The sequence below is a fragment of the Betta splendens genome, chromosome 14 (genome assembly GCF_900634795.4).
Source record: "Betta splendens chromosome 14, fBetSpl5.4, whole genome shotgun sequence".
Taxonomy (NCBI): Eukaryota; Metazoa; Chordata; class Actinopteri; order Anabantiformes; family Osphronemidae; genus Betta; species Betta splendens.
The window spans coordinates 3,155,403-3,181,977 of NC_040894.2; the positions used below are offsets into that span (position 1 = coordinate 3,155,403).

At 40.4% G+C, this 26,575-nt stretch overlaps 2 protein-coding genes across 8 annotated transcripts; both read right to left on the bottom strand.

Annotated features, from left to right (window-relative positions):
• Positions 1 to 447: 447 nt before the first annotated feature.
• On the bottom strand, positions 448 to 22,427 carry aff4 (AF4/FMR2 family, member 4). 7 transcript variants are annotated; one of them, XM_029172961.3, is made up of 23 exons: positions 22,129 to 22,427; positions 13,672 to 13,730; positions 13,198 to 13,258; positions 12,212 to 12,350; positions 9,740 to 10,543; positions 9,360 to 9,398; positions 9,124 to 9,210; positions 8,818 to 8,845; positions 8,645 to 8,708; positions 8,371 to 8,463; positions 7,968 to 8,112; positions 7,042 to 7,786; positions 6,778 to 6,929; positions 6,444 to 6,529; positions 6,039 to 6,273; positions 5,659 to 5,756; positions 5,348 to 5,411; positions 5,085 to 5,221; positions 4,891 to 4,962; positions 4,680 to 4,773; positions 4,493 to 4,536; positions 4,120 to 4,340; positions 448 to 4,038 (listed from the first exon to the last, which is right to left on the bottom strand). In XM_029172961.3, exons 4-23 carry the CDS (start codon positions 12,344 to 12,346, stop codon positions 3,911 to 3,913), a joined length of 3,471 nt encoding a protein of 1,156 aa, XP_029028794.1. In that variant the 5' UTR covers positions 12,347 to 12,350; positions 13,198 to 13,258; positions 13,672 to 13,730; positions 22,129 to 22,427; the 3' UTR covers positions 448 to 3,910. The 7 variants fall into 7 exon arrangements, with proteins under 7 accessions (XP_029028794.1, XP_029028793.1, XP_029028797.1 ...); XM_029172960.2 differs by lacking the exon at positions 22,129 to 22,427 and adding an exon at positions 15,887 to 16,632; XM_029172964.3 differs by lacking the exon at positions 13,198 to 13,258.
• Positions 22,428 to 23,313: 886 nt separating this feature from the next.
• zcchc10 (zinc finger, CCHC domain containing 10) lies at positions 23,314 to 26,523 on the bottom strand. The gene is made up of 4 exons (XM_029172968.3): positions 26,327 to 26,523; positions 25,428 to 25,589; positions 25,168 to 25,209; positions 23,314 to 24,120 (listed from the first exon to the last, which is right to left on the bottom strand). The coding sequence occupies exons 1-4, from the start codon at positions 26,365 to 26,367 to the stop codon at positions 23,880 to 23,882; spliced, it is 486 nt and encodes a 161-aa protein (XP_029028801.1). The 5' UTR covers positions 26,368 to 26,523; the 3' UTR covers positions 23,314 to 23,879.
• Between the last annotated feature and the right edge of the window lie 52 nt (positions 26,524 to 26,575).

The following is a 26,575-nucleotide window of genomic DNA, read 5'->3' on the forward strand; positions in this document are numbered from 1 at the left end:
CAAATGTATATTTACAGTTTACTCAGTATCTGTTCTTTATATTAATAATTAAATTTAGTATATTGTACAAATGTTTTACATTGAACTGAGTGTATTTGTGATGTACTGCATGAAGTTGTAACAATGCTAAATAAAACGACTAATGTAATATTAAATTGAATAAAGGCACAAAATGACTATTAATATATTAGTTGTTTCCTACTAGTTGTTACAGACAGGAATAAAAATCTCTCTGTTCAAAAAATGTCGCCTTTTCAGGTGTGACAATGTCAGCTCCTGACCACATGGTGGCAATTTATTCACCAAGAATAACAAAGTTGCCACATGCAAAAATATGTTTGAAAATGTGAACGATAAATACATTAACTCAGCAACAACGGAAGACTACTTTTAGAACATTTAGAATTCACTTGCAGCTAAAACTGAAACGAGCCACCATTAAACATATCCATATATATATATTTTATTCTCAATACGGCAAAATACAAAGAATATTCAGGACAGACTCATTAGTCACAATTAATACTCACTTCACAAGAATGCTTTTAAATTACATAACCTAAGTTTGAAGGTCAAACTCGATGAGTACCTTTAATCGTATTGCATCCATCATATATAGCATCTCTATCATCAGTTCTCTTAAAACTAATCGATTTCAGACTATTGTACATGGCGTTTGCTGCTGGTCTCACATCGGAGACGACTTGTAGATAAAAGGTGTGACATAACTGTTTACTGTATAAACTGCTACAACTGTTTGACGTGTAGAGAAATACCTCTGTTTGAAAAAGACATGTTGGACCAATTGTTTCAAAGGGACACAGTAAATACATCTCTCTCGTGAGGAAGAAACAAGACGTGGTTTTACATAACAGGACTGTACACGCCTTCCATCCTGCTCGTGAAATCAGAAATATACATTTCATGAGCGATACACGCCTCCAAATACAGAGAAGACAAAATAGTCACACTTGGATCAAGAGACATTAATGATTATGTGGCGACATGATACTGAGAGACAGTAAAGCAGAAGACAGAAGTGAACGAGCATAGTAAGAGAACGACAGAAATCAATTTGATAAACAGCGTTAAGAGACGAGATGTCATCTGTAACGGTGAGGAAGAAGAGAACACAAAAGTCCACAGTGGGATGGAGATAATGTGCATAAAATATATCACATGTATTTACAGCATTTTTAAATTTAATAAAAATGTCATCCTGTAGTAGAAATTCACCCTTAAAAGAAATGATATATTTACAATTTATACATTTGTATTTAAATAGAAACATGCAAGTGTTAACATCTTCCTACTGAAGAAAAAAAAAAAAAAAAAAAAACGAACTTCTTACCCTGGATTCTTTCAAGTTAGAATTAATATTAATTACTTACAAGGAAATCTCATCAACAACCCCAGTACATTTACATCTTCCTGCTTCATAAAATGGTATTCAAGAAAAAGGCAAAATAGAAAAAAATGTAAGCAAAGGGGCAGAAAAATAAATAAGTGTAAGTAGCAAACAGCTAAAAATTATTCCAATACTAAATTTGTACATTTGACTACAAGGCGCGGACCTGTACTTACAAAGTGTACCAGTGTATGAAGACATTGACTGGGCTGGCAAAACCCACAGAGGAATTCCTATGAGAAAAGTGGCCTCCAGCGTTAAGTACAAAATGCCTCAAGCCATCTGTGTTTGGTTAAAAAACAGATCTATATACATATTTATACTAAACCAGTACACAAAGTTGCAAAATCTAAAGGCATTGGACTCTTGAGTATAACAGGTTTCTCGCTGAGACAGGGGAAAAAAATGCAGGGAAAAAATCCCAAGCGTTAAAAAAAAAATTAAGTCTTCCACCCCCCACAAAAACAGTTGTGTAAAAATCCTGCATAGATTAAAATAACACCTCCTCTGACTTTAATGTTTCAAGTGCAAGAGGAAATAACAGTATCCCCTCCTACAATAAAGACCAGGGAGTCAGGCAAGAAAAGAAAACACACAAAGAAGGTCAAGCTGAGGTCAAATCGCAGTCCTACAGGTTTGTTGTGTTGAGATGAACGTTAATTGAAACGGAAAAGTGATGTCCACCAAAGTCATTTCACCTTCTGGCATTTTAGTGTTAAGTTCATTTACCAACAGCTAGAACCAGATTAACTGAAACTTCCATGAATATGATTCGGCCTCAGTTTGATCTTTTCCAGCGTCTTTTATCAGACAAGAGGCATAAAACAAAAAAGATGTCACTGACGATTACTTAAGACCAGAAATGTTTCCTAAACTGCTCATTTTAAGTAACAGTAATGTTCATACTTGCACAGCTGGTGTACACTGTTACATCTGTAACCCGGCCGGCTGAACCATAGTCACATCAGCCTGACTCCGTTCTCATCTACTGGTAATACAAGTATGATTATTGTTTTAAATAGAAACGACTACACACAAATACTTTGCATCTTGAAAGTCCTGCTCAACCCTGTTTTAAAAGAAATTATACTTCTGCTTGGCCAGAAAGGGAAAAAAAGCTGCTCGGTATATAAATAAATTCTATATTAGCTGTTATACTTCTAAATTGAAATATATAATTATAGATATATATATATGTATATATATATGCAACACTGCTAACCTGCATCACTGATGAGTCTCCCGCTATAAACTGATGAATTTGATTTTGCTGTCACATTAGTGGTCATTAGGGCCGTTATTATAATCTGTGATGTATAATAACTGCATTGTATGTGTGAATAAGATCAATACTCAGACACTCCCTGCTGTTCCTTGGGAAAATACACTGAGAACACAAGGGATCAAAGACAGAATAACACTATCCGGAAGGGAGTCTCCAGAGGAAATGTCTCCATGAACAAATTAAAAGTGTAAAAACATTTCACAGGAGGCGGCTTGCCTCGTGGCGCTTCGAGGAAGCTGAAGATCTCTTTGAGAGAACATTAAAATGGGTTTTATTTAAGCGCAAGAGTCAAAATGCTCCCGTTGGTGGCCCATAGGGGTCACGCTGCTCCATACATGCAACAAGACCATAGTGGTTTGAACAAACGCCAACAATGAGGCAACATTTCATTTTCTAGAAGTTCATGACTCTAAAAGATTACACTGTTAAAACCAATACGGTAATAAATAGAACATTTATAAAAATATGTGTCATGAGGGTTTATCTGTCATGCACACAGATGGGAATACAAGGTTACCCAGTACTGCTCGAAAACATTATCTTAACAAGTAGTGGCCAAAACCATCTGCACCTAAATGTTTCAAGGGGATTTTGTTTAAAACTGAAAGGCTGCCAGCTTCCATCACATGCCAAAAGGTTAAGATGCACGAGGACAACCGTGATAAGCAAAACAAAAACCCAGAGATGATACGTGAATGTTTTCCTGTAGCTCACATACAAGGCACAAAAATTATAAAGAGAAACCTTCGTTTTAAAGCACCTTTGGTGTTTGTGGGAGGTACTTTGGTGAAGTAAAAGAAACTCTTAAAAGCCAAAGTAGCCAATAAACCAAACCTCATTTTTAGTGTCTGTATCATAAAGGATTCAGCGTTTCCATGCCAAGGAGATAAAAACATGGCCCTCTGGGATGTGGTAGGAATGCTGGTCCATTAAGCGTGGCCATAAGCTCTTTATTCCCGTGTTGAAGTACTGATGCTTCTCCCCACGTGGTGCTGTGGCAGGCAGGACACCTTTCTAAATTGCTCAGTGTTTTTTGGCAAGCTGGTGTAGAAAAATGAACACAGTGTTGGAGACATGTCTGAGAAGTTTATCGCTTCTGTGTTTGCGTCGATGGAGGACCAGAGGTGGACCGTGCTTGTGCACATGCTGCTGAACAAAAGAGGTCGAGGTGTGTGGGTGTGTGCTTGTGGAAGCAGCGCGCAGGGAGCGAGTCCTTGCTAGGGAACGGGCTTTGCTTCCAGGCGCAGCCAGTGGAGGCCCTGCCGTGTGTAATGCACCAGTTCTGTCATGGAGCTGGTGTTGAAGATGAGAGGACCCATCACCTTGTCCAGCTCCAAGAAGAAGTCTGAGAAAACAGTGACAAAAGCAGAACCAGTTAAAAACCATTAGCTCTCGCGTTCAAGCTCGGACAAAAGGGGAGTCTTACCTTTCTGCTCCTTGGATAGTTGCTCAGCTTGGTCCCAGACCTCAGTGGCGTACAGGAAGTTGGAGGTGACCTGGACGTAGCTGGCAGCCATCTGGTGGATACGTTGAGGTATGTTCACAGACGAGCTGGTGCTGCTGCTGCTGCTGACGACTGATGAATAGCCACTGGCGGTGCCCGGGGACAGTTTGGGGGACACTGGAGAGGGCATGCCTGCTGCCTTACTGTATGCAGAAACAAAAACGGAGAGACGTGGTGACGAGAGGCTTCAGAGCAGCTACGTACACGTTGAGCAGTTTCACATGTGTGTGTGAAAAACACAGATGTCTCCCCTGATTATTTTTTTATCCTCCCAACTGCTAAAGCCGTAACTTACTTTCCCATTCCAGGAGAGGGAGCCTGGGTGTTGCTCAGAGAATTCTGTCAAACAAAATCAGGCAGAGAGAGAACAGGTTACACATTTACCAATGTCAGCAATGTTTATGGATTTTATATAATGTCCTTGATGTTTTTGACAATTTGCCAACTGAAACAAAATTTTAGTTTCCTGGAAACAAACATACCTTTAAGTGTTCTGTAAGTGTTTTGGAGTATTTTAGTGCACTGTCTTTCCTCAGTTTGAACAACCGCAGGTAGAGAAGGGATTGGCAACGCAGGCTGGAAAGGCAATTGGTAAATATAGATTAAAATCAGTCTTCTTATTCGAATACCAAGGACTTCAAATACCGGGTGCAGCAAAAGGACGAGATAACACCTGTCAGACTCGCTACTTACCAAAGCACAGCTAGCCTTTTGTCTGCTGACGTAGCATCTGGAGCCATGTAGTTTTTTAATTTCATAGTGTATCTGAACATTAAGAGAATCAATTAGTCTTTAGTAGAAATAGGTCTGAGCTCTATAACATTCCCCTTTACTCAATCCAATGCACAGACACACGCACACACACAGGTTTTTCTGTTTGTCCTTACTTGATAAGCTCCACTGTTTCAGCATACATGGGGAAGGGAGACTTGGCCTCCTGGGCGCTTTTCTCCAGTGCATTACCACATTCAATAAAAGACACCACAGCATCCAGGTAGTAAACGGCTTTCTCAAAACGGTCCGACTGCAAGAGACAGAAAACAACATTATAAAGCTGAAATCACTATTAATTTGTGTCTGGAGGAAATAACTATTTTGAACAAGCAATGATGGGAACATGCTAACTGTGTTCCCGTAGGTAATCACTTACCAGTGCATCTGCATTGTGTTTCAGTTTCTTAGCCTCCTGTAAGTAGTGATCTGCTGAATGGACTCTGAAACAACAATGGAACAAACAAAATTATTAATGTACACAAAAAGTAATCCCTATTTATTCAACTGCATCAATGGTTTGCAATTAAAAATAAGAATCCAGACTAGACTGTTACTAAAAGAGGACAGAGCCATTTGAACAGAACATTTATGTCACCTTCACAGCGTAAAGGCCCATCTGTTCAGCCTTGATCCCCACAGAAGCTGTGTCCCACTAAGGGGTTAAACCTCAGTGGAAAACACTCTTACCTGTCCTCAAACACCAGCTTGGATCTCTGAGACCTTGAGCCATCCGTGGAGAGGGGAGGCACAGCCAGCTGGTTATCACAACCTTTTGAGGATTTCTCCTGCAGAGACAGCAAACGAGGGGGATAAAGTTTCAGATACAGCGGTCTCAGCATTTCAAGTGAAAGATAAAAGGTGTTGAAAATGTATTTGAAATATAGAACATTACATGAATAATGGAAATGTACAATTTAGACCCAAATATTTCAATATTCCAAAAATCAGAACATTGCTCCCATTGAGTTCTCATGGGAAATCATACACCTAATAATAAATAAAGGCTTAGACTTCCACCAGCAACACACTGACAGCAAATGTCTGGTGATAAGGTTATTCATGCCCACCTTGCCATCCCGTGTGCTACGTCCCTTGTCCTCTCCTTTTCTATGTTTAGAGGTGGAGCTGCCTTTAGTGCTGTGACTGCCCTCCTTTCCACTTCCTGTCCCACTGGACAAAGATGTGGAGGACTGGCTGACTGTCCTTTTCCGACTAGGATGCTCTGCCTTGGGCGTCCGCTGCAGTCCAGACATGGACGGAGAAGGAACCGGCTCCTCTTTCTTTTCCAAAGACCTTTTAGACCTTGAAATCAAATAATTGAATTGAATTAAAACTGCAAAAACAAAATGAGGAAAATGCAGCAGAGGTGATATTATGATAAAGCAACATTACGGATCTTTTACTATAATGATTTTGATGATGCTAATATATAGTTTTATTAGATAATAGGGAGGAAAAGGAAGAATACTCACTCTTTACTGCTATTTTTATGATGAGATAGAGACTTATCCTCAACCTTGCGTCTCTTGTTCTCGGGTTTCGTGCCGTCTTCATCATTCTAAAGATACAGGTATTTATAGGTTACAGGTACTTGGGTATTCTGAAGACACAGCAGCATCACCTAACATTAAGCTTTAAATGTCTCTCACTGGTATTAAGATCATGTCATATTGAATGACTACTGTCAAAGAAAAATGTTAAGTGTGCATGGTCATGCTGAAAACACAGACATAATATTAAAATTGTCAGTGTTGCTGAAGTGAATCCAGTATGTTTAATTTCTAAAAGCGGTGAAATTTGCTCTACCTTGTGTTTTCTCTTGGCCTTGCTAGAGCTCTTGTCTGTGCTCTGCTTGCTGAAGTCTTTGCTGTCCCTGTCTAGAGAGTCTTCCCTCTCCACTTTGATCTCTGCTGGATCCTTGTAAGGCCGTCCTGGGACTCTGGACAACAAGGTGAGATCTGCCCAAAATGTGAAGGAAAGGAAAGTGAGAGCAGTTTAGTGTAAACCAACAATACAGAATACAGTGGGCATTAGTGTTTTATTTTTTGTCTATAAAAAGGTTTAACTAACCTATCTTCACTAGTAAAACCTGCTGCTGAGGCGGCCTTGCAGGGTAGCGCTCCTCAGGGTCACTGAGTGGAGACAAAAGGTCTTTCTCTTCCAAAGAAAACACAGGCGTCCTGATTCTGTCTGTGCACCTGGGCGTTTGGGAGGAAGACGGGATGCTGTCATTTCCCTCAGAGTCTGAGGAAGAAGAGTCCGTATCAACAAACTCTCGAGACTTCTGGGAGGTCTTGGTGGGAGCCTTGGCCTTGCGTTTATCTGCAGTGGTCGTGACAGCGGTGGTCGTGGGCCGAGGAGACGACTTGGGCTCTTTTTTGATGCTGGGTTTGCGGGAACCCTTGGTCGCAGCTTTGGGCCGATGGGGCGGGACCTCTGGAGCTGGTTCACTCTCCACTCTTAGACCTCCTTTGGGTTCCTCCACCACCGGCTTCTCTGACTTCTTCGGCTGTTTTTTCCCAACACGGATTCGTGGATTGGTGCTGCCCTCGCTCTGGGCGGGGGATTTCTGACGCCCACGGCCACCCTCTGCACCTTTCTGTGCTGCCCGTAAGTCTCTGGTTGGAGTGGGTGCCGCGGAGTCTTTTGTCCCCCCTCCCTGGCCACTGTAGCCACGTCCTGAGCCGTTATCTCGTCCGTCTTTCTTGCACTTTGTTGGAACGTTGTTGTTGTCTACTGGAGAGGCTGGGGAGAATTGTTTGGGCCTTTTGAACCAGTTGTCCAGCTGCCACTTGTTTGCCGGGGTTTCTTCAGGCTGGATGGTTGCAACAGGACAAATGTTTTTTTAAACAAGATACACATATAAAAGTCTTAAACAATAAAATACTTTTGTCAAACAATAAGTTACCACAACTTGAAATGAACTAGAAGCATTTAGTGGCACTGAGAACTCTGCACCAAATAGCATAGCATTACAGCTTAATTTAAGTGATTACTTCGGGACAGGTGGGCCGCGGGGGCTCGTTGGCTTCGCTGTCTGTCGTGCTGCTTTCGCTCTCGCTGTCCGAACCCGAGCTGCTCTCTGAGCCGCTGTGACTGCTGGAATCGTCCCTCGATTGATCTGCTTCTTCACTGTTATTGCTGTTGGTACAGGAGAGTTAATAAAATAATTTTAGTGTTTAGAGGACACTTAGAAGGAAAACAATGAGCATTCTGACAAATGCATCACAACTTCTTTTGAATGTTGTCTTGTACACACTGTGTGTCCTGATATCCTGATACCAGACTAAACAACAATGCTCAACCAGCCACATTTGACCAAACTTCCTGACATGGCCTCAACAAAAGAAGCTGGTTCAAGTTACATACAACATACATTTTCTGCGCTCGCTGTTTTACCTTGCTGATGTGTTCCTTGAGACATTTTTGGCAGAGTCCTGTTCTACGTCACTATCCTCGCTGCTGCTTAGCTTCAGGTCATCTTCCAGCATCCTGAGATACAGCAATAAATATTAAGAGATATTATCATATCTTCTCCCATTACAGCAGTTCAACAGTTGTAGGCTGGCAGTGCTGGCCATGTCTACATTGGTTCTAGAGGGTATCGATGCCTGCCTGGTTAGTTCAGGATTCTTAACTCATGCATTCTTAGTTGGGGAAATAAAACACTTACGTTGGAGGGTCCTCACAAGCTTTGGGCTGGTGGCTGCTAGAGCTCTTAGAAGAACTGCCTCGTTCTAACAAGAACACAAAAGAGTCTAATAAACAATATTCATACACAGAACTACGAACATTGGACAAAAAAATATAATTTTTGAAAAGGTCTGAAGTGTGTGAAATACTCACTATGTCCACTTGGAAAAGTGTGAGAGTCCTGAAGGTTTGAAAAAGAAAAGTAATTTATATGATCTTCCCAATAAAATAAATCTAGTCAAATAGAAAGTGGTTACTTTATTTCTCCATTAATGCAAAATGTAAATAAAATAAAAAAAAACCTTGTTATTGTAAAACTATCCAGCAAGGTTTCTCTATATTAGCTGTATGTTTTAAGGGCTGTCAGTGCCATTAAAAAAAAATTGTAGATAAGCCAAATTAATGAATCATGTGATATAATCTTTTGAAACTAATACTAGTCACTGGTGAAATGCTGACCTTCGTAGGGAATGGAAACTTGGAGGGCTCCGTTTTGCAGGGAGTGTGGATGGCTGTGAGCGGAGGGGGCCACGACTGAGTCATTTCCTGAAAGATGAAAAAAATAAACACATGGAAAAATGTGTAAATGAGCTGTAAGGTGCTAGCAAAGTGAAGCACTCGCTCAATGACTCAAGTCAGTAGGATTTAGCCGTTCGAGGCGGCGAGTTTTTACTAAAATGTTTCTGTGAACATACCTTCAGAATTTCATCCACACAGTTAGCATCGCCGGGTCCCTAAAGACAGAAAACATCATGGTCAGCACACATGTTCATGAACGTGACGTCAGTGCAGCAGGTGAGAGGAGTCTTCCATTTTGGTTACAATGAGTCATCCTATAGGCATTTTATGGGGTCTGTGAGTTCCCTCAGACCATGTGCAGCACACTGAAGTAATTTAATAGGTATTAAGCGATGACAAACATATGCTCTAAGAACAGTTCTGCCATTTTAAAGGGTCTTTTTGTGTCTACTTGTCTTTTCAGTTTTGTACTGTTATATGCATCTTCTCAATCCTACAGTTATGAATATGTATAATACAAAATGAAAAAGGGAAAAGCCTGCAAATCAAGCAGTACCTCCACAGGCTGCGAGGGAATCTTGAGTTTGGAAAGCGATGCCTTGCCGTTGGACTTCATCTCTCCCATGGTGTTGCTGTGGGACTGTCCGCTGTAGCTTTCTGCTTGCGAGCTCTTGGGTTCTGCCGTTTCCTGGCCGTCCATAGGCCGGACATAAGCTGTGGGCTTCTGTTGCATGGAGCTGGACTTGGACATGAGAGATGGGGGAAAGGCCTGACTCGAGTGCTGTCCACTGCTGAAGGAGGTGTGAACCCGCGAGGGTGAGTCCCAGTTGGCCTCTCGTGGGGACTTGGAGCGGTAGCGCTCCTTGCTGTGATGCTGCTCAGTCGACAGGGAGCTCCGTGAGTGGCTAGAGCTCAGCGAGCCCTTTGCCGGACTTGATGTGTGAGACTTTGAGTGCTCGGATCCCCCACTGTGTTTACTTGACTTCTTCTCCCGCACTTCTCCTCCGTGTCTTTGGCTACTACTGCTGCTGCTGCTGCTGCTGCTGCTGCTACTGCCCCCGTTGCCACGCTGGCTGCTGTGCCCAACCTGGAGTCCTGAGCGTTTCTGGGGCTGTGATGAAGATCCACCTGCTGGGGGGCCAACTGGAGTCCACTTACTGCTCTGGCTGCTGCCACCACCACTAATACCACGCTGTTCACCACCAAACAAAGGTGGGCCTGACTTTTCCTCAGAGGAAGACGAGCTGTTAGAAGGTTTACCGCCAAGCTTTGGAAGTGTGTCACCAATGGGTTCTTTCATCTCGTCGTAATTGCCCAGCATGCTCTGGATACGGCTGGACAATTTATCTTCTTTGCTGGACTTAATAGAGAAATAGAAAAAGGGAAAGGAGGTGGGACAGACGCCAGTGTGATGACGAAAGAAAAGCAAGGCAGAGAGAAATGAAAATAGAGAGGAGGGAGGAAGGGAAAGAATAAACTGTTATTAGGGACTCAAGTTTAATATTTGTTAATGGTTTAAAAAACACTGAAAATATAGAAAATGTATTAAATATCAATGCAATATTAACATTGGTCATGACTCATTCTCTAGTGTTGTGCATGAACAGCTAAGCTTCAAAGTAGTTAACGTAAGACAGAGAGGCCTAACCAACCAGTTTGTTCAAGCTGGAGCCAGATCAGCCCACACCCATCTGCAAACTCAGATAAGAGTCTACCCATAGTCCCTGCACAGAGGTTAATCAATCACTCTGAGGCCACGGGTTCCAGCAGACCTGCCTGCGACAGAAGTATGTGCAGAATATCCAGTTTCACATGCAGCCTCAGACCTCTGCTTGTCTCACAGACTCTCACGGAGAGTGTGGAAACCTAAGCCGTTATCTGTAGCAGGAAATTTAACTCGCTTGCTCATAACGTGCACTTCTACAACCTCCTGCTAGCACCGCCTGGCTCATGTTTGCAACCGGTGAACTGTAACATCACCTACTTTGCTTAAAAAGAGGTTTAGTTTCACTTTGTATTCGGAGCTTAAAGTACATGCTATGATCTAACAAGCCTAGAGTAGAATAAAGATACCCAGTAAGGTTTGCTAAGAGCTATTCAAGTTAAAAACAATCACACCATCTACAAACTACAAGATCAGCGTCGACGATTGGGATTCTTGTTCCGTAAAAAGATCGAACAAACTCTGCGTCATAAAATGTTACTGCTCTGCAGGTCTACATCTGGGAGGCCACAGCTGCAGCTGTGTGCCTTTTCTGCAAAAAACAGTAAACTTCCACTGAAACGAGCACGACAGGAGGAGGGAAAAGTCAGAGTGGAGACAACATGTCAACCCTAAAAACTGTTTGTGAAGGAAAGATGCTTTTTAATTTTTCTACACAAAGGTCACCTGTCACTGTTCAAAGTCAGCCTTTTACTTAGTCTTTATTGTGGCTTAAAACATGCTGTGAACCTTCTATCCTTCAACCTGTCAGGAGACATTTCTCACTACTTTAGCGCTTACTAAGGAGAGGAGCCACTTACCTCCTCCCAATCTGGTTAGTGGCAAAGATTAAACGAGAACAGAGGAAGAAGATCCTCTTTATGACTATATTGGCTGGGCGGGAGCTGGGCCGTGTCTAAGTGTGTACGAGTACAGAAGACACAGGTGGAGGGAAGGAAGTCGTATTTACCGGTACAGCTGCACTACACAAGAGCAGGTGATGTCAGAGTAAACTTTTACTCATTTTGGGGTCAGTGCATTGGTGGAAAAATAAACCAGACTTGCAAGTCAGGAACGTTTCCCTATAGATGTTCCCTGATAACAAATGACTTTAAATAACACAGCCTGAAGCTAAACATTCCTTTTGGCTATTTAACAAAGCAGGCTCAGAGTAAAGGCACTGGAAGGATTGATGACAAAGCTGCATTGAAATGAATGCTTTTGATAGTAGGTGCAGTTTTCACTTCCTGTCAATTACAAATTCCTTTGACCAGACCAATAATTGCCAGTTAACAGTGTGAGGCAATTGAGGCAATGTTGACTTACCACTTTGTAGGGTTCAGGGAAGAGAGGGGAATTCGCTGGAAAGGCCTCTCCTCCTCCTCCTCCTCCCTGTTGAATTTCTTGATTTCTCCTTTCTCTTTCTTTCATTCGGAGCACATTCCGGTCCTCACGGTTCATGTTGCTGATAAACAGAATAATAGGTCATTAAAACACACACATACTATAAAGGCTGGACATAAATAAAAGGAAACGTGTGACAGTTATTGTCTGAAATAAACTTCGCTAATGTTTGGCTTTCTTTTATTTCCTGCCATGATGGATTTACACATGTACACCAACTTTGGGTTTTCATCTAATATTCCCTGAATAAGGGAGTATTAGATATGAGAGAGTAGAAAACTTCTCCAGAAAAACACACATTACTATTACTTAAAGGTTCAATATGTATGTTTGGCAATACAACCATCTTCCTAACTATTATACTACTATACTAACTACTGAACCAGGTACCCCCCCATTTCTAATCAGCTAGAAAGTCTGGGATGGCTTTAGAATTTGAACACATGAGAGGAGAAAGCTGGGAATAACAGTCCAGCTGCCTTTTTCTACCCTGTACACTGAGTCACCGTTTTTTGGTAAACCACAAAAAGCACCATTATTAGTGAAACCACACACAACAACAAGGCAGATCACAGACATGATATGCAGAGAAAGTAATCTTTAATAGGATTAGGACGGTCTAGACACTGTGCAGTACCCTAATTCTCCTGTGAATAATCTCCTTTCACAGATGGTACATTTGAACGTCTGCTCAAGTACCGATGGATTTATTTTGCCTCGTCATACTCAACGTTTTTTACAGCCATTGGTAATTGTGCCAGCTCACCAAACATGAAAATCTAATAATAAAGTATCGGTGATCGTAAAAGACTGGAAACACAGGACTCTGAACACGACATTCACAAAATATCTAAGTCTTCCCAGAAATACAAAATAATACAAGTCATAAAAATGAAATGATAGCCTACCATTATGACCTGCAGCTTAATGCCATTGGCTCCATAACTGGCAACTGAACACTCTGTCCTTCTGAACAACATGTGTGTGGTAAAAACATAAAAGCCATTTAAGGGGGAAGTCCAAAGTAGATGCAGGTATACACTCCAGAGAAAGAAACAACACCAAATGCATGAACATGTGATAAAATGGTAGCAACAACAAGACAAAACCTTGAAATCAGAGGAGCAAGCGTGTGTTCATTGGAAGAGCTAGGCTGACATTAAACAAATTGTGCACTTTGTTTAACAAAAGGAAACCACAGATCTTTGAAATTAGAAACAAGCAAATTATCAGCCAGGCGTGTCACCTCTCACTCCAAGTCAACAGCATCAGGCTTGTTCACTGACAAAGACTTTAAGGCTGTTGACAGAGTGTAATTATGCAGGAGCCACCCAACCTCCTCCTACATTATAAACAACACACGAGGGGGTTTAAAATCTTACCACTTGTGGCTGATGAAGAGAAGCAGATAAAGATCCGATTCCACATCAGGAAGAAGACACTACGCACAAGAAAGCATAAAAAGATACTAAGGGTAAAAAAATGCTACATATCTTACATGAAAACTAGCCTCATATATATTATACAGTTTGTTACAACATCTGACTGTTTATCAGGAAGCCATGAGTAAATTCCCAACCAACCTCCGCTGGTGTCTGCCCTTTTTTACATCATCACCCTACTTAAGTGTCAGTTGTTACTCATAACAGACATGGTTTACACACAATCACTAGGCTACATGAAACCAAAGCCCAGTGAAGGAAATATCACTAGCAATCGTTGCATTAGCACAGCTAAGAACCAGCTTTAGCCTGAACCCTGTGATAAACAACACACCTCTGGAGCAGCACTGTATAATAACATGTGCTACAACTGAACTGACCGCTGATTACCTAGTACAGAATGTAGACAACCTCCTCCAATTACATGCTAGTAGGTTTAGCATGATGTTTATCTTAACACTTGGGTTTTATCCACACTCTGTGGTTTAAGTTAAAACCAGTTAAACAAGTCCAACAAACAAATATCTACATTTCAACTGACCAGACTGAGATAAGGGATTTAGAACTAGACGAGGGCTGCACGTGTGAATGGGACAATGTTAGCATAATGCTAAACGATTAAGTGCCTCAGGCCAACAATCAGCTCACGTCCATGCCAAACCAACTGAAGTGATCTGTTTGTTTTCACTAAACAGTAGGTTACGCCCTGTAAAGTCAAGTTACAGCATACAGGAGTGAACTGAAAGCTATAGATCAGCCATGTTGGTCTACCTTCGACTATATGAAAAACTGCCAAGTGTCCTTTTCTTGTTGAGAAAAAAAGGAAGTAGACCAGCAGACGTGGAAACTGTGTGTAGTGACGTGATATGATGTGTCACTGTGCAGCACGTATCCAGACTCAACCAGCTTCTAACGGGCCACAGAACTAAAATTCAAAACCAGGACAAAAGGAAGCAAAATTTTTCAACAATCCAGAACAGGACAGCTTTTCTTTGAACAGTTAACTCTTATTCGGAAAACATCACAAAACAAAGTGATGTCCACATGAGCAAATATGAAAACCTTCCCCAAACGTGTAGGGGGGGGGGGGGGTGAAGCTGGTTTCAACACAGTGGAGTACTGTATATAAAATTGTTTTTCTACAGATACACAAAGAGGTTTTCATGTCAACCCACTGCTTCCTGAGAAGCCTCCAAATTACTAGACTTTCTCCCCCGTCACCTCATGTGTAGGCCAATGTTTACAATATGGAGGACCGGAACCTGCGTCTGTCACACCATGACGCACAAAAATGTGGCCATGAAAACAATGGTGAAGCATAGAAAGAAATGTTACAAAGCTACTATGATCAGAATGTTATTTAGAAATTCTAACATACCTTAGTATTTAATCTTACATTTCTAAGACCTTCTGCAGTTATTTGTGGTCCAACAACTGAACTCCCGAAGCTCAAATAGTGGCCTCTACAATTAGGTCTAAAAGCAAACAGCATAATGCCTGATCCCAGTAGCAGGACTAAGTGGGAATCAGCCAAAGCTAAAGTTCATTTCTATTTTACTTCTTTAAAACACAAAGATTATGCATAAACTTTGGGCTGAAATATTTGGCCAGGCCTACAATCAACAGAACTGAGCCAAGCGTGAATGGATCACTAGCACCAGACTAAAATAATGCAATGCATATAGCTTCAAAACAAAGGCTTTGCCTAAGCAAATCACCTCTTACACAACACACAAGCTGAGATGATATGCATTACTACTGAACTGTAATAGCCACCTATGCTTTCTGAAATCACGCAGCAACAGTACGAGCCACACTAAAAAGGTCAAAGTCTGTGGAGTTGAAATGGCAGTTTACTGTGTACCTAAATTAATCAGCTCATCTGTGTCTTCCCAAGTCACAAAATAACCGCTAGGTCACGTCCTCAACACGAGCAAGAAAAAGGGAAGAACTGATATTTATCAGACAAAACATGTAAACAGCACTGGGCTTCTGTGCCACAGCCATTACATAAGGCCAGGCAAAAACGTTCCACTGTGACTTGTGTACATACCTAAACATTTACATACACAGACAAAGATGAAATTAGGGGCTTTACTGCTACCGGACACCCAGAGGAAAAAGTAAAGCAGTCAACTAGTTGTGCATTTCTTACCCTGACTGAGAGGCCATGGCCCCAACCACTGAAACATTGGAAGGAGGAGGGGAGGAGGGTTCAGAGGCTCTCCCAGGGATTCAGAAGTATTCTTGGCATGACTTGCCAGGCTAAGTTTCTCCGCCAACCTCCTTCAGAGAAAAGCACCTTTCTAAAAGTATCTACAGCTGAGAGAGTAACTTCAGTTCTTTTACTCGATTCGAAGGTACAATGTATTTCCTTGGAGTGAAGACAAATCTGAATTAGGGAGGGGAGGTGACTCCTTGTTCTCAGGAGATACCATGTCGGCAAACGGCAGGGGAAGGTGCATATTAAGTGAAGTTTTAGAGGCAGCCGCGGCTTTTGTTTCTCTTAATGTGGTTAAAGTGTGTGTGGAGAACCATGGAGGTGAAATGTGGATGGGGGTGTGCATGTACCGGGTTGTAAGTGTTAAGAGTGAAATCGAAAGAGAAAGATGGCATTGTAGAAGGAGGTTATGTAGGTCTAATGTGAAGCTGAGCACCAGACGATCCAATCTGGCAGGAGCACATCACTCAAAACCACAATTATGCATAGTAACAATATTAGAAGGAAAAGCTAAATAAATCAGAAGAACAAAAAAACTTAATGTTAAAAAAAAGAAAAGAGCTCTGTAAAAACTGTATAATGTAAGTATTCGTGTGTGCTGCAGGAGTCAACACTGCAATTACAGACAAACAAATACAAGTTGGTTTAAAAACTACTAAATAAACTAGTAACTAATAAAATGTACACTTCACCTTTACAGGACACGTAGGGAGAACAGCAGGGGAACACAACCCCCCTCTGTGCGACAATGGTACGCTCCACCTCGTCCCATATAAGGAGATGTTATTTTACACCACAGGGCCTCTCCTCCGTGTGATGTCACTGCCCTGAGCAGGGCCCAGCCAATCAGCCTGCCTCGCTGACAACAACCTCCCCCCTTCCCACACTAGCCCGGGGCCCAGGGCAACGCACCGGTCCAGCCTCTTAAAGCGACACAGGCTGAAACAAACAGGAGACGTTTTCATCAGCCACGCATGATGATGACACCTTAACAAATGTCTTAATAATCATGTTGCAATAATACATCAGCATAAGATTTGACTCTTACAAAGTTGACTGGCTGCTGTGGCCATTTAGAGCCGTTCTTAAAACATGTATGTATGTTGAACTATGACTAGTAGGTGAAGTCCATTAGTATTGACTCAACTTTCAGATATGACCAGTAAGAAAGAAATGGTGGTCTTTTTAAATGTCAACTTAACTGTTTTTTTAAATATATCAAATCAGAAAATGTTAGCATTTATAGAAAAGGGTAAACTAAATCCCATCACAGTTTTGCAGTCCTGCAAAATCACAAAAAGATCCAAACACAAAACTGACACATTCTCTTTTAATATATGAGCTTTAAAAACACATGTTGATTATGTTCCTGTTTCATCACTGATCACTTCTTTAAACTAGATCACCCATCCCAAAGCCTACCAGAAAACCTTTTATGAACCTCAAAGATATAAATGACTAGTATTTCAAAGGCACCTGTCGTGTGTTTGTGTTTAAAACACTATGCTTTGGGGGAATGCGAATACTCATTCTGCCAGATTGTTTTGGAAATCAGTCTGTATCATGTGGTGTTTAATTATGGTGTCATTTACTTAATGGAGTAAACAGTTTACTTCTGCAAATGGAAGCGCACCACTGTTTGTAAACTCTCACAAGGTCTATTAGGAAAAGGATGTATCTTTGCACTTAAGCAGCACAGTGACACAGCTAGTCTGGCTACACAATGCAGCAGCAGGTTTCCAATCGCACTATGCCTACAACAACAAAAACTGCCCACATTCAGCTTGTGGTTCTGCCTCATGCCAAATACATTTCTCAAACAAGCCCCAAACAGCCACATGCCCCATCTGTGTCTGACCCGTAAATGCAGGTTACAAAATAAATTCAAATGCATCTGAACAATGGGTTCTCTGCTATGGGCACAGCCAGTGTCACCACCCATGGTGCTTTTGAACAAACCTGCTGACTGTAGGCATTCCACAGGGCGCGTTAAAATGGGGCAAACCTGGATCAGAAAAGCAGCTGTTTTGGGAGAAGAGCTGTCAAGATCGAATGCATCAAAAACATAAAAAGAATCGAAGATGCAACAACTTGAGTCGTATTTGTCCTCGCAGAATATATGCCAGTATCAGAAAGCCACTCATTTACACAACCAAAATTGATCAGTGAAATTCTTTGTTCTTGTGTCATTTGAAAACATTTCTTAGCGGATGTGCGCGAAGGGAACGTCGAAATCAGGACTAGGTCAGAGTGTTGAGAATTCCTTAGTTCCAGCTCGAGTTAAAACCCTTCATTATTCATTCCAATTAACATATCAAAAACAAGTCTCCAAGTCTTGATTGGCATGTTCTCTAAACAAATGCTTACATCCATTCATTCAGATGGTTCCGAAGCATTTAAACTGACTCACTGCCTGGAAAGCCTCCACCCAGCAGGCGAGCATTATTTGAATCAGAGGGAGATGGGAGCACTTACCAATCACAACCCAGCCCTTTGATTAGTCCACCCTTACAAACCAATTAATCATATTACTATCGAAGTGTTTACACATTTAACATCCAGTAAACCTTCCTAGAGGTGAATAATACGCAAATGCTTATGTGTCAACGTACAGTTTGAAAACTGAGCCATTTGTTTCTGGTCTGGTGACGCTTTCGTGCCATCAGTTGAGCTCAGAAGATACATCCTTTCACTCTACCAGGTCCAACACACAAAATGTTCAGGCTTGCATTCTTTTTTTTATGCCACACTGCTCATGGAACATGACACACAACCTTCAATTATCTTGGCAGCATTGGCAAAGAATCTGCGTCATTAAAGCAAATGTGAACACCAAGCCTGAGGAAAAGGTTTCACATGACTGACATGATACCATTCAGAACAGCTTACAAATTCTCAGTTGGCCCTGAGTCAGTAATTACTTAACATGCTATGGTGCTAACAACATGCTAACTGCAGTCAGTGGGTTTATATTGGGCAAGATTGTATGATCATGGACAGCCTCATCGCTATTAAAACGTTATTGGCGTCACGTTGTGTCACAATGGACGTCTTTCAACTTACACTTGTCACAAACAAGTTTATGCAAGAAGCTTTTCTTTGCATTGTTTTCATTTTTTAATTTACTTAACACTGGTTTAACAAACCGAGTGGCAGGATCATGAGTGAGGCTGTGCAGAAATAACTGGATTGTTAATGTTCCTCATAGGACAGTTGTGTGTCTTGTATGTGATTAGCTTTTATGGATGTCCCTAAGGTTTGTAACATCAGGCTGTCCTTTACCCTACATCACTACACTATGCTACATAAACCACTCCTCTTAATACTGCATTATTTGCCAAGACACAAACGAACAGCTACTGAGTCATGGTAATTTTACCTTCTAGAAATTACGATTACCCAGCTGAAACATGACCGAGCCTTAAAACTGCAGGAATCATGACATTTATACTGCAGCATGACTTATCACTACCAATAACAGCAAAAAGTCAAACGGTACAGAGGAGCCTTTATTATGTCATAGTTTCCCATTAATCAGTCACAGGTTTATTCCCCAACGAACAGGCTGGACTAAATTTGGCACAGGATTATCTGCCCTACCTAGAAACAGAAACACGCTAAACTATAGCTTACTATGCTGGACCTCAAAATAAGCTCCGACATCACCACATGCTCTCATGCACACTGCTGCCAAACATAAACTTAACACGAGAGACTAGTTGGTGAACAGCGTACAGTGCATACAGTTACATGTATACAGTACTTGATCTATGTTACATATATATCTGTATTATGTCCGTTTCATGTAGTCATTATTAATTGCTATTTTACAACACAGTTTGATTTTATGCTTCTAATTCATTTGTTATTACATGCAGAGCACTTTCTGAGAAAAGGTTATGCCAGCAAATTTTGTTACCATTTCAAAGGAATCCTACTCCTACAATAAAATATGACTGATGGTATAATTTCCAGACATAGCAGTATCTTGCAGTATGAATCTATGCGGAGATATGTGAAATGAAATGGCCTTAATGAGCTTCACCTCCATGGGACTATACATCCTAGCAAAGTAAAGAACAGATGCATTAGGTCAGGACACAGTGAGCAGCATGTTTTTTCTGCTGTGTGAGCAACAGCACCGAGAGATGAAAAAAAAAAAGAGCTGCTGATGTCTGATTAGATTTGAGCTAATTAAACTGGCAGGCCCTGGAAGAGTCTTCAAACAACTTACATTTTTGTCAAGGAAATGAGCTTGTATAAGTTTACAGATGTTAGCTGAACAAAATTTGTATTTGGAAAATGGAAACAAAAGCGAACGTAAAAATGTTTGTGACGAGTTCTAAATTCTTAAAAAAAGACTACAGCCATCAAAGGGTATCTGAAGAGAGTGATGAGGAGAAAAGACAAAGCGCTAATCCTAATCCCTTGGCTCATTCCAGCACGATCTACAGTTTGTACAACTGCTTGTTGTCGAACAGACTGAAACTAGGTACTGCTCATTTCCTCATATCCAGCCTGCAAGACCACATAGCACTACAGCTACAATGCACAATAGATGTGTCAAAGCCAAAGAAAACATGCTCCCACTCCTGGCTGGAATGGACAAACAAGTCACCATAACACAAAACAGAAAATGTGCTTGTACCCTTTGCTTGGCTGCAGAGGAAACAGTCATGCTAAAACCACTGATAAAACCTAAACAGGAAGCGATGAGGATTTCACAGAGAGCTACATCACAGGGAGCACAACACAAGACAAGACAGCAGAAACACACTGACCACAACTGTCTGACTCGCATTACAGGCTCCATATAGAATAGAATACTACAGAGTCCATACAATATGAACACTTACACAGCATCTCGGTAGTTCAGGTTTTGATTTAGTCATAAGACAAAAACGTCAGATGAGTGACACTTGGCTCCACACCTAATTTTGCTTCTCTATTATTAGTGCTTGAGGTTTCCCTCTGTACTTCAGTGCTAACCCCAGTCATTTTAAAATCATGTTCTATACTGAAACCTTTGTACTTGCGTTAAGTCGTTGGTCGTTTTAATACTATACATGGACTATGGGCATTTTTAAAACAAATTCGACTACACCTGTTCTGCCAGTTCACAGCTACCTGTTGTAGATTAGTTTACAACCTTAGGACTCATCCACTAAGCTGTGTCAACCGAAGGGAACAAGTTGACTGCTTTGTTTGCCCAGCGTGCCCTGCTGTCTGCAGACGTTTTTCAGTGTTGTGACTCTGGATTTGTGTATTTGCTGGCCCTTCCCCCAACTGTGGAAAGTAAAATGGCTTCCCAGAAAGAAACATTTGCTGTTCTTTTGCTAGAAACATTAGACTATTGAACTACCTTCATATGTAATAAAGACTCATTTGGGTTTGAACTCAATACAAAGAACAGAGAGCTACTGGAATGGGGGTAATGTCGTCTATAAAATGCAGGATGTGTGGAAACTCCAAGACAACAAACCAAAACTTTTTATTCATCACTTTGAAGAAACCGATGGTTGTAAGGGGAAACTATTAATGACAAGCAAGTCGAATAGCTGCGTACTGAATTTAAAGCTCCCTAGCTTGACAGCTCAGCTAGACTTCATTTCTTAGGGCACAATGGCATGTTGCCAAACCCAAAGCCACCGTTCGTTGTTTGCATTAAACGCCATCTACTTATGTCCTTGTCTCTAGGACAAAGCAGGACCTCTAGAAAACTTATGCGTCCAAGTTATGTCAACTACACCTAAACCGACAAAACAAACATCAGACGTCATGACCTGTTAGCGAACAGAACAGAAACAAAAACATGATGCTGCCTCAGTAAACGCGACCTCAACATAACACGTTCATACTTTCAAATATGCTACACAATAATGTAGGGATTGAATGTTTACTAGCATCACAACTCAAAACTAAAACAAAACCTGCTCACAGAGCACCGACAAGACGCTAACATGCTACCCACAGCGCTAGCTACATGTATCTGCTTTAGCGTGATGTTAGCTAACCAATACGCTGGTAGCGTCCAAGGGCTAGGCTAGAAGCTAGCTGCCGTTGAAACCATTAATTATTTTATTGGAAATCCAAAATAACACCCACTCCAAATGTCAGACAGCCACTAAGTACAGTTCACGGTCAAATTGTGTTATTTAAATATTCGGCGTCCTTACCTCTTATCTTCTTTTTAGGCCCAAACCATTCTAGCTATTGGAAAGCTCTTTTCTCTTTGTCTTTTCCACTTCCAGTTACACGCAAAATGTACTCAGCCAAACGTTACAACAGCTAAAAGACTAAAAGCGAATGTAGAGTCTCCATCTTTCCTTCAAACCGAGACTGCGTGTCGAGTAGAGAACGCAACAGAATCATTTTGTCTTTCGTTCACGTTATTGTTCGTGAAGAGAAGTGACTGATTGGTAATTCAGCTAGCTAAGTTAAGTAGCCAGCAGGTAACACGGACAGCAGTGGATGCATGGATGGTAGCAAGCGGTGCCGCTTCAGGTGCTGTTGGAAATATCACAACCCAATAATATAACGAATTGGTTCTTTGTTTTGTAAATATAACAAGAGTAGTGAATTATTTTTTAGCATTATAGAGACAACTGGTCCTTTGCGAATTCATCAGTTATAGTTTTAGGGTGTTACATACAGTCTTGGAAAATTATTTATTTTCAAAACGACTCTGTGAACAGCTTATAAGATTAATAAAGCATCTATGACTTACTAAGTTAAATGTAGTGAACCATTCTCACAAGTTTTTAAACTCAAGGTGTATAATTGATTAAAAAAAAAGAGTATAAATGAGACCGTAATAAAGTAAGAATAACAATTTTCGGAATAATTCCCACAAGCACCGAATGCAACACTTCTGTGACGCACAGGTTGCTCAAATATGACGTTCAGGACGGAAATAAAAAAAAATGACACACTGCTACTAATTGAGGTCCAGACTATTAGAATAACTAGTCTAACAGTGATACGTCTTTTGGCAATAAAAGCAATAGATATAAATTTCTATTCTGTCATACACTTGATTCTATCCCAAAAAACACTTACATTATTTGTAGCACCCAGTTCACACATGCAACTGTCTTTAATTTATTGACTCCACCTTTGACACACCTAGAAACCTGCTCTGAACAAAATGTTATGTTGGATGGTTAGAATAACTATCCTGGGGAGTTAAGGCACATACCAAAATGTAGATTTCCACAACCGTAGCTTGTTGTGAATAAAACAAATATGCAATTCAAAATATTTATGGTGTGCACATTTAATGCATATTACACTTGATGAAGTTGAAGCATTTTTGATTCATCGTCTAATTCAGCTCAAATAACAACACGTCAAACCCGGGAGCTTCTAAAATAAACATTTATTCTTGGAATCATTTTTTTCTTAGACAAGATTAGTATTTTAGGCTTATTTGGAATTATTCAGTTTGCAAAAAGACATATTACAATATGTTATGTTCCACTTTTGTAAAACAAAACTTTTTTATAACAGCAGAAAATAAAAAAGTCACATTTAGTTCAATGAACAGACATCCTAAATTTTATAGCTCAATCTTAAATTTCAAACTAACTTAAACCTGAAGAAAAAAATGTTTCTTTTGTGTCCTTAAGAGTATGTATGTCTTTCAGATTGTTGTTATTGTATAGTTTTACTAGCTTAGGTCAGCTGTATAGATTCAAGCTGACTAAAAAATACTTTTGTACAAACTGAGTCAACATGAATACACCCAATGCTTTCCTCCATTATTTATCTTCTCAGTAGTTCTACAGTTTGAGAAAATATTACATGAGGAAAAGTAAATGGACATGTGTTTTGAAACCATGACAAGTCCAGTTTTTCCTAACAAAAAAAGAACTGTATAGTAAACATTTATTAATGAAAATAATAAAATAACTAAACAATTACTGATTTATTTCTTTTTCTTCTTCTTCTTTGGAGGTCCTTGATCTGAATCGCTGCTACTTCCTGAGCCTGAGCTGTCTGAGGACGAAGAGGAGGAGGTAGAGGAAGATGAGGAAGAGCTGTCATCGTCGCTGTCACTGCTGCTGTCGCTGTCATCTGAAGAGGAGCTGGAGGAGTCGCTGCTGTCTGACGGTGAGTCACTAGAGGAGCCGTCTGAGTCACTGCTACTGCCACTGGAATCTTTAGCCCTGAGTTAAGTGGCAGAGAGCACAAGAAGAGACATGAGTAAAGAAAACAATGCAGTCTTATCAAGTGGCCGCTTCTGTGTTGCGATTTAACAAGGGAAAAATGAGAATGTGACTCAACATGTTGAGGCTACTTACTAAAAAAACTGAGATGTGGTACAGGTTTACAACACTAAAAGCACAAAGTGAAGGGACAATAGGTCTAATAGAAGTTAGTCCATAAAAAGCCAAATGTGGTATGATTCGCCCATTTTTCCCACCATGCCTATTGTAATCTACTTACAATGGTATATTATAACTGTCAATTTCCATCTGTTCCTTGCTGTGAACATTAACATTTATATACTTTAAATAAATTGCTGGCAGCAGCATGATTTCCAGTTCAATGCTACATTCACTGTATTATGAATGTTTATCTGCTTACATTGTAAGATAAATGATAATTAATTATTGGTATTATTATTCATATTATGAGAATGGCAACCTCCAGCCTTGTGGCTATCACAAAAAGACAGACATCCTAAACTTTAGAGAGCAATTAAATGAAGCCATTAAAATGGGTAATAATTGCAAGGAAATAAGAATCACTAATCTGACACCAGAACCACACACTATAATAACACACCTATGCAGAAAATAACAACAGTAGTCAATGAGTCACGATATCTAAAAAAACTCTCATGTGTGACACAGATCCATGTGAACCTTGTTACAGACTGCAGCTTTACCACTGAATTGTCATTTTAAGTTGAAGGAAGCTGAAGGAAGTTGAAGGACAAAAAAAAAATATATATATATATCCACAGTGGGACCAGGTCACAAAATGTTTAAACAAAAGCTTAGAAACTAGAGTGAGACAATAATGCAGCACAGGTTATAAAATACAAACAGAATAAATGCTGACATCCAGTCTGATGTCGGTATGAAGTAACCAGTTCCAAAAATTAGTAAAACTGAAAAAAACATCTACAGTCAAGTTATTGAATTAGTTTGAGCTATATTGGTGTATACAGTTTTTACAGTTGATGGTTAACCGTACACTTTACTTACTTCTTTTTCATTTTCTTCTCATTGGATTTCTCTGTTCCTGGTCTGTACAGAGAAAGCAACAGTTTCAGTGAGCGTTTCCTTTGACAATAGACTAATGACAATTCAAATGTATTCCCGATTTTTAATAGAATACAAGTGGCTCATCAAATGCAAGCCGTATAACACTAAATCATTTGACCAACATAACAGCAAAACAATGTGTTTTAGTCGCAGAATATAATTAACAGTAAACACCTCCCTACCTGAAAGAGACAACTTACCCAGTAATACTAAGGGTTCTATTTTCATTCTCCTTGAGTTTCTTTTTCATCTCAACTGTTCTGGATGGCCTGTGAACGTATTTCCTCTTCCCTGTGCATTCATAGGTCCAGTGCCCCATCTCCAAACACTTCTGGCAACGCACATGTTGTTTGTTCGCCTCTCTGTCAACAGAGTAGCACAAATCTGAACCTAGTGTCTTTTCATGAGACTAAAAATATGACACTACAACTGTAAAAAAAAAAAATGCAATTGATGTGGCTGTAATGGAGTGTTGTTGTTATTTAGGTGACAAAAATAACCAATAATAATGTACATGACTGTCTACGTTGCAATTTCTAGAATTTATACTGTTTTATCTCGGAAATGGGAACCATTTGGTTAGATTTCTTGACCACACAAGCAATAAACGTGGTCTTGTTGTTGTCTGTTTACATTTTATAAGCCCGACCCTACACTATAGAGTTAAACTGATGCTTGTTTACTTGATTTGTAAAGATCAAAATTTTGTACTCCAGGTTCCGACACAATCGACCAACTCCTAAGGTTTAACATTAACAGCACCACAAATATTTTTGTCATTACCTAAAGTCACCTTACAATATATTCCTCTCCTATGAACAAAACTGGCATTGGTTATTCGTGTAAATTTACAAGATCAGTCACAGAATAAGGAGAGACCTGGCTTTTATATGAACACAGGATTTAATTATAAATCGAATTGTTCTACATCGTAGACAAAGACTGTGGCGCATTTGTGTTCCCACTTAGCATCGGCTGCAGTGATCGTAAATTACCTCAAACATTTGACGTGAATGTTGACGAGCTCAGTAACATATAAAACACTAATATGTACACAAAGTGACCCGGTTATAATTAGTTAAATATAAATTATACTCACGCTTGCCTCCTAGCTATTAGTCTATGCATGGGTGTCGCCATGTTGCAGAGTACTTTTTCTTCTTCGTCGGAAAATACACAGCATTTCCGGTCATTCGCCCCAAACGTCACAAATGGGGTACTGCAGTACTGTCATGAGCTCTATATGCGTTCATTTAAATGCCAAAAAGTTTAACTTTTTTTTGCCAGCTTCCACACCTTTAAAACAATTATTATGACAGATAAAAATTAGACAAAACACTTGTCTACA

Coding starts and splice junctions, on each gene's coding strand:
- aff4 (XM_029172958.2), bottom strand. Junction 6,930..7,041: donor GGTTTTACTAGTGAAGATAG/GTTAGTTAAACC, acceptor CATTTTGGGCAG/ATCTCACCTTGTTGTCCAGA. Junction 6,274..6,443: donor CATAAAAATAGCAGTAAAGA/GTGAGTATTCTT, acceptor TTTGATTTCAAG/GTCTAAAAGGTCTTTGGAAA.
- zcchc10 (XM_029172968.3), bottom strand. CDS start 26,367: ATGGCGACACCCATGCATAGACTAATAGCTAGGAGGCAAGC. Junction 25,590..26,326: donor CTAATAGCTAGGAGGCAAGC/GTGAGTATAATT, acceptor CTCTGTTGACAG/AGAGGCGAACAAACAACATG. Junction 24,121..25,167: donor GAGAAGAAAATGAAAAAGAA/GTAAGTAAAGTG, acceptor CACTTAACTCAG/GGCTAAAGATTCCAGTGGCA.